The sequence below is a fragment of the Poecilia mexicana genome, unplaced genomic scaffold (genome assembly GCF_051168715.1).
Source record: "Poecilia mexicana isolate PSO_F unplaced genomic scaffold, ASM5116871v1 scaffold_9, whole genome shotgun sequence".
Classification (NCBI taxonomy): Eukaryota; Metazoa; Chordata; class Actinopteri; order Cyprinodontiformes; family Poeciliidae; genus Poecilia; species Poecilia mexicana.
In genome coordinates, this window is record NW_028263378.1 from 3,411,015 (window position 1) to 3,419,057 (window position 8,043).

Below are 8,043 nucleotides of genomic sequence, written 5' to 3' on the forward strand. Positions count from 1 at the left end.
ATGCCGTAGAGTAACCTACTTTGTGCACCTGAATTATTAATGTTTCTTCCAATGTAAAATGTAATCATCATTATAAATTGACAAATTACAGCGCTGTCAGCACAAAGCAAACCATGGAGGCACACTTCGGATCCATAATGCTGACTCAGCAAAACTGAATTCTCACACTCATTTCCAACAAATGATGAACAGCTTGGTTACAGGAGACACAGACGAAATGAAAAACTGAGCAGAAACTAATCACACAGCGTTTAAACGAGATAAATAAGATAAACTACTCACAAGCTCTTCATCTTTTAGGGAGGTCCGAGTGGCCAGAGCGTAGTTCAGTCTGGCCTTCCTGGACTGAATCATGGACTGGAAACAAAAGAAAAGTGAGAAATCAGAAATTTACAGCGACACACAGTCAAACACTGTCAAGATTAAAGTAATTATTTGAAGAAAATCTTGTTTTGATGATTGATTCTTTTAAGTTTGAAGGTGAAATTGCAAAAACATACAATAGACCATTTTCTTTTTGTCTTCCAGTTTTTCCTTTAACAAAAACATTTCAGGGTTTATTCAGGTTCCACAAACTTTAAGACTTTTTAAGACCTTTTTGAATAACATTTAAGACCTATAATCATGGCAAAGACATACAAGAGAAATGCAGAGGATCAAAACTGTGAAATTTCTGGTGTCTTTTCTCATATAATCAAAATGGAGTATTGCACTCCAGCTAACTGGCAATGTAGCTATATGCTAGCTGCTAATAACTTCTTTGTCATTAGAAAGTCACTAATAAGCTAGATAGCTTTTTAACTGTCGGTTAGCTAGCAAGCAAGTATTAGCATCTTTTTAAGACCCGTGATTAACATATTTAAGGCTAACTTGCATTTCCTTTAATGAATTTAAGACATATTAAGGCCTTAAGTTTAGATGAATGAATGTAAGATTTTCTAGGGATGTGTGGACAACCTGCATTTTCTTCCCTAAAATGTTTGACACAGTTATCAAGGTTTTCCCTACAATTTAAAAATAGGACTAATTAAGTAAAACATCTAAATGAGCTAGCAAACTTTAACTTTAACAGGTGCAAACGAATAAAAATATTACAGGAGTCGTATTACTTAGGTTAATATTCGTTAACCTTTTGATGTGCAGTGGGTTTGGAGCGGATCTTAGGAGCTTTTCTTTATAAATCTTTAAGCAACATGAATGAAAGCTCAAAAGCAGTTTTTGATGCTGCAACGACTCTTTGATGCTGCGTCACACCTGTGAAACGCCTCAGACATTTTAAACCCAACAGCACAAGCTGTCAGAAATCATTAAAACAAGCTGCCTCCTGGGTTCGTAATGCATTTCTTCTACTGGAATAAACATATTATACAATAATGAAGCAGAATCAATAGGTGGAGAGACTTAAGTTGAGGTTAAATGTGTCATTTTCTAGTTTTAACAGTTGTGAATACAGGACGGAGATAACTGTATTTTACTGCTGTAACATAATCTAAAACAGAAAAAATGCTAAGTCCAACTTTTAAACTCAAATGCCTTGTTTTTAAATTAATTTAAGACATTTTAAGGCCTACATTTTATACATAACCCTGCAGTATAAGCCCCCCCTTTTTTTAATCTTTTTCCTACAATTTTCAGAAAGTCAAATATGTAATAGCATTCGGTTTTGTGCTACTGATGTTAATTAAAACATTTACATGTAAAACAAGCAGAGGGACTTTTGCTTTTCTTCGTTATCAGTCCAGTTCAGTTTGAGAACACAAGAAAAAAAATAACCTTACAGCTGATTTTATTTTGTGTTTGCTTATGGGTCTGCATGCTGGTACAAAATACGATTTCACCACTAGCAGACTGAATTTCAAACCAAACCCATCAAACCTGCAGACTAAAGCAAATACAATCTCACTGGTCTTTTACTCACCATGGCCTGAGCGGCGGCAATCACAGAGAGGGAACGTGAGCAAAGAGAGGAAGGACAGAGAGCGTGGAGTCAGATCCTTATATGCATTAGCCTTGACAATTGTTTTATTCACTTTTGATTTCAAACACAAAATATCAGCCTGAATATTTTTTTCATCTGTATGAAAAAAGAAACAAACAAAAAATCTCCACAAACATTAATTTATAGTGAGCAGCCATTCGACTTCCATGATGTCTAATAAATCCTGACACTGTTAATGTGAAAGTGCTTTTTTTATTCATTTTTCCTGTATCTTCTCTAAAAGGATCAATCTCTTTACTTGGCTGCATTATTTTAATTGTGTAAATGTTAAAACATATTGACTCAGCATAACATTCATTCTGCAAAGCCTGTAATTGCGCTATATGGCTCCCTAATTAGAGAAACCTGCTACATATTAGACGCTGTTGTCATCCACTTACATTGACTAATGTCACTAAAAAAAGTGTTTTATGAAATTAAACATCGATCTCATGCATGAATGGAGGTATAGTTTGCAGATATTTACAGTTGGTTGCTAAGAAACCTTCTTCTTACTTGTAAGTATTTTGCACCACTTGGTGAGGGTATAAACACCCCAACAGGAATCACCGTTTCATTGTGACAAAATGACTACTTGATTGGTGTTAAAATAAAAATATAAAATCATAAAAATGTCCTTGTTTTATTTTAATACAGGAATTGCTTGGTTAATGTAAGAAGATAATTTTCTGGTCCTTTTTTTTTTATAAATTTACATCTTCTCACTTAATGTTGAAATAAATTATTCTCTTTGATGGCTTCGTGAAAAACAAGCCACAGTATAAAAAATTTAATTTAGATTCAATAACAAGATTTTTCACCAGTAATACAAAAACTAAAATTAACTTCAAGTTGTTTACCAGAAAGAGGTTGAAAACATGTTGTCTCTCTTTTTCAACAGTAATTTTTCTTTGCTTAGTACATCTCCAAATATAAATTTAATCAGTGGAGTTTTGACTTAGTGCAGTGAATTTCAAAACTGTCAAAGGAAGCTATAAAAAGCATTGATGGGGTAACTCACCAGTTCACTAACAAGAGGGATAGGCCTCTTCTTGCGGAGGTCTGGCATGCTGTCGATGCCAAATGGTGTGTTTGCCCTTCAACGGATAAATAAATAACAGAAAAAATACATAAAAACAGAATAAACTTTGTACCGTTCACTAAAGCAAGCACACATAAAGCTTTACAGACCCTGGCTTGGCCCACGGCTGCTTGCTGGGGTCACCGTCTTGCGTTTGGCTCTGAAATAGGAGGTCATATGTCATGCATTAATTAAGTTAAAAGCGAAAGTTTGATTGAAGGAGAAAGGAGCATGCAAATGCAAAAGTTTAAAATAAAAAGGAAAGTGAATAGAAAATAATGAGAGGGAAATGTTGAGACTAAAGTGTGTTGGTTGAGTTTCAGTTCTGCATGCCAAACACCTTTCAATCAATCATTTTTATTGATTTGTGAATATTTACATTGAGGGAGTTGATAAAAATAAGATTTCTATAGAGTATCCTATTATGGACAACATTGTGTCCATCAATGCTACTTTTAAAAATCAAGTAGGCATAAATATGGGTCTGCCAGGATCAGCATAAACATAGCCACAACAGAAAATGAACCACAGAACAAGAAGATAATGTTAAGACGGTTGTTTTAAGGTGACCTGATCTCCATCTTGACTTCCATCTGTAAAACAGCGAGACAGAAACACACAGAAGAGACAAAAACAGTCATTGACCGGCTTTATTCATTGTGTAAAAACAACAGCGTTACAGTTTAAAAGCGACACCAACACTGAGTTTTCCGACAGATGGGGTCTGAGGTCATAAATGTTTCATTAACATGTATAATTCATCATGAAAATGACTCGTAATATTTTCCTCGATCCCCGGTCTTTAATGTCCGACTTGCTTTCTGAGGAGATAATTAATGTTTTCTAATTCTGCAAATGGATCGTGCTGACGCCTTGGAGAGGAGCGAGGGAGTCCTGAGTGTCAGCTGATGCATTACTCACAAGTGGGTAGAAATTATCATTCCAGAATAGACCACGGTACAATAAAATACCCCGGGGAACTTTAGATAAAAAGCAATAGCTGCCAATCTCTAAATGGGTACCAAAGACAGCCCCTTTATCTGGGAAAATCACACTAACAGAAATGATCAAAGACCTGGTGTCAAAAAAGGTCAATCAATGACCTATCAGAGCCGCAGACAGATAGCATTACATACATGTACAGCACCGTTCAAAAAGTTTTAAAATGACCCTATTTTCTTTGTTTTTCACCTCCTAATAGAAAAAGTTTCTGGTAATCGTTTAAAGTGGCTTTGATCGATAGATTGCTAAGCTCAGTCCATTCCTGACCCTTTTCAGAGATTTCTCTTTATTGTTAAAGCCAATTAACCCCGACCTAAGAGGCATCCAGGCTTTAAAATGCTTCTATAGATAAACCTATTTTTGTAAGAAGTAACTCTCAGCTACAGTTTAAATGTGGTAGATAGTTTCATCTGTCCTTCACTTGACCAGTGGACAAGATTCTGTCCTGATGCGGCGTAAAAACTGAAGATGAAATGTAAACAGGCAATCAAAAACTTTTAAAAGATTAAACAAAACCACAAAAAATATTGCTAAAGAGTTGTAAACTCCTGCTGTAGGTCTATATGACTGAGACACCGAGATGCTAAAGATCACAGAGTGGTGGGGCAATTTCACACTTTCCTAGTTTCCCTGGTTCAAAAAACTTACTATAAAGAGGGTAAATACAGCTCAGTTGTTAACAATCACAAAGACAGGATGACCAGAGGTTGAAACAATGGCTACCTTGGTCCATTTCCTCCTGAGAGAAGGTGGACATGGTCATACTGACAAGGTTGCGTCTGGTCTCCCTCTTCTCCCGTAGAATCTGCTGAAAACTCCTCAGACACTTCAACTTGCGTTCATCGATCTGGGTAACTTCTGCTGATGACTCTGCTGCGTCTCGCTCTGGTTTGACCTCTGAGCCTCCAGAAATGTCAGCTGCAGGCTGCTGTGGTTCCTCCAGTGCTGGAGGTTCATCAGCCTGGATTGAGGCTGGAAAGGACTCTGCAGTGATGTACAGGGAAAGCCGATCCTTATCACTAACATCTGATGGGCCTTTCGAAATCTTTTCACCTAAGCTATCTCCAGGTAGGTCTGTAAGGCCTTTGACTAAAGAATCAGGATCTACAGATGGTTCTTCAAAACTTGGTGGGATCTTGTTCCAATAAGGAGGACTTTGGCAAGTCTTTAAGGGCTCCAGTGAAAGGCCTTCGCTGGTTTTCACATCTAAAGGTTCCACTGAAAAGTTATTAGTCTTTTGAGTAGTACTATTTTTGGACAGAATATCAAAAGCATGAGCAGAAGTAACATCATCATGGAATTGGTAAGAAGTCTGTTCTAAATATTCCTCGTAGGATCTGTTTAAAGGCAACTCATCAGAAGGCATTGATAGTTCAAAGTCTCCAGGATTTACCTCAACAGGTCCTTCAAGTTTGCGTAGTGCACCCCGCAAAGCAGACCTGAAATCAAGAACAGCTCGCCCCAAGCGTTTGACGGTTAAACCTCCAGCTGGGACATCTGCAGTACCGGGATCAGAGAGTCGGTTTTCCCAGCTTCGACTGCTGTAAGGTCTTACAACGCTGTCTCCAGAGGCACCTGAGAGTCCCTCTGTCCAGGTCATAGCAGAAGTCTCTTCGTAGCTTAAATAGGCTTCGGTCTCACTGTTTGTTGTGAAGGTCAGCTCATTTGTTTGATCAAACTCAAATTCCTCTGCTTCACCATCATGCACCTCAATCGAATGGTAACCTGAACTTTGGGGGTAGGACAAATCAGTAGAATGTTCATACCCAATGGACGAGCTTCCAATGCTGTTAGCAGCTGGATCGTGACTCCTGGGCTGACTCTGAGGCCGTCTCAACCGTGACTGCCGTTCCTTCCTGCTTGAAGTGCTGGCAGGTGAATTGTAATGCTTTCCAGAGCTAACAGAGAGAGGATCTGAGCTTCCTGTGGATGACTGTAAAGATGAGCCATATCCTCCTGCTCTTCTGTAGTGACCCCAGTGTCCAGCTCCTTCACAGTAGTGAGAACTCTTTCTGGAATTGTCCTCTACAGCCCTATCCCTGAGGTAAATGCTATCCTTATGCCACTTTGACTCCCTACTGTGTGGGGGTATAGTGTTAGCCCATTCTCTCTCATCACCAGCTCTGTGCTCCTTTCTTTCAAGACTAGATAACTGTCCTGGTAAATCATACTCAGACTTTGAACTATGGCCAGAAGACAAAGAGCTAGTGCTGGGAAAATCTTGGCAGTTTCCATGGTCAAGCAAGCTTAAGCTAAGATTTCTTGCTGTTGCACCTTCTGGTATATCTGAACTATGATCAGAAGTATCGTCGGCGTCCTCCAGTTCCTGATGATCAGCTGTTGAAACAATTTGCGACACCTTAGGCCCTTCTGGCCTTGCTGGCAGTTGGACCCCATGTATACTGTGGTGCTCATAACCTGGCTGAACACAGTCCAAATCTGACTTTGCTACTGGGCTCCCTAAGCTACCATAAGCACTGACTGGCCGCCTACGTGTGGCTGATCCATCTTTGCTTCCTGACCATGTACTTGTACCGCCTTTGTTGCTAGAACGAATGCCTTCGATTTCCAATAAAACAGCATCTACACATGAGGACACCTCCTCAACTGAGCCCCGCACTGAGCTCAGGTAATCCCTGAGGTCTGAGATTTCCTCTTGGATCTTGTTGATGCCCCTTAGCTCCTTCAGAATATGGTCAATGATGGCACTTGACGTCTCTTCTCTATCTTCATCATCTTCCAGAAGTGTATTTGGTAAAGCTCTGTTGAAGTTGTAGTCCAAACAGTCACCAGCAGAATATGGTCTTTTGGGCCGAATGCGAGGGGAAGTAAATTCTCGTGTTCCTGATGCAAACTTTGTCCCGTTCATGTCTGGGCTGACTGGACTGTAAAGTGGGATTGGTTGGATGTCCTCTGGAGGTTCCCGGAGTCCACTCTCGAAGGATATCCGTTTTTGGCTTCCTTGGGATCTGGAGCTTTTATGTTGTAAAGTGCAAGGTATTCTAATGCAACCCTCTCTGTTCAGCTCCACTTCTCCCACGCATGGAGGCCCTGATACCACCGCATGTCGTTTGATGATTGAAGCTTTTGGGGGGAAGGCTTCAGCCCTCGGGGTAACCTTCGGATACATGCTTCGGAGCTCTTTTGGACTGTCAGGTCCCTCCGCCTCCTCTTCCTCCTGATTAGTGCCCGGATAATAGAGGTGGGATTCGGGGACATGGTGGTCTGCAGACCCTTGCAAAAGACGATGAATTTTGCCACGGATAACCAGTGCTACTTTGGGATTTGGAGCTCTCTTTTTAGGTGGGTGAGTTTTGGATTTTGCCCCACCTTTAGGAGAAACTCCTGCTCCATGTTGTCCATTGAAGCGATTTCTGGAGAACATTTTCTCATGAAAGCAAATTATATTCACCTAGTCTCCCACATTGTTGGTGGGAGATGTAGTCAAAGTTCTTGCAGTACCATAGTTCAATATTAAAATGTTTCCAAATAGCTAAAAACCAAATGTCAGCAGTCCATAGCTATAGAGAAAAGAGAGAGAGAAAAAAACATTATCCAGGTCACTTTATTACTTTGACACCACCTGAGGTATAAATTGCTTGTTTAAATTGCTCTTGTAGTTAGCAAGTAAATAAATTCCAACAAAGATGTAATTTGTCAAGCTAATAAGTTTAAAAAACGTTCAAAGTACTGAAAAAAATGCAGATATTTTGCAGCTTTTACTTGGGTTTGTCCATATGTTTTTGTGTTTTATTTACAACACATTTCCCATCTTTGCCATAAAAACAAAAAACTACTTCCTAATATATTGATGTAGGTTTTAATGAGTAACTGGCCCTGCTCTCCTTTTGCTTCAATGCTTGGGTTGTTAACACATACCATAGTCTGAGTTGTTGTGGTCTCATGTCTCATCCAGAAAGAAAATCAAGTAAAGGTTGGAAAGACAAAAACGATCCTTGATTTGTAACTGATAGTTTTGTGT

The 8,043-nt window shown here is 39.4% G+C and overlaps 1 protein-coding gene across 2 annotated transcripts in view; it reads right to left on the reverse strand.

The window, feature by feature from the left end:
• The window catches only part of LOC106919534 (protein unc-13 homolog B-like), a 57,125-nt gene extending 49,679 nt beyond the window's left edge, over positions 1–7,446 (reverse strand). For both annotated transcript variants that reach the window (XM_088008627.1, XM_088008626.1), the window contains exons 1-6: positions 4,785–7,446; positions 3,630–3,652; positions 3,170–3,219; positions 3,000–3,075; positions 1,919–1,924; positions 283–357 (exon numbers count right to left, since the gene is read on the reverse strand). In XM_088008627.1, the coding sequence (XP_087864753.1) occupies positions 283–357; positions 1,919–1,924; positions 3,000–3,075; positions 3,170–3,219; positions 3,630–3,652; positions 4,785–7,446 (2,892 nt within the window). The remainder of the gene's footprint in view (positions 1–282; positions 358–1,918; positions 1,925–2,999; positions 3,076–3,169; positions 3,220–3,629; positions 3,653–4,784) is intronic.
• Positions 7,447–8,043: the final 597 nt, after the last annotated feature.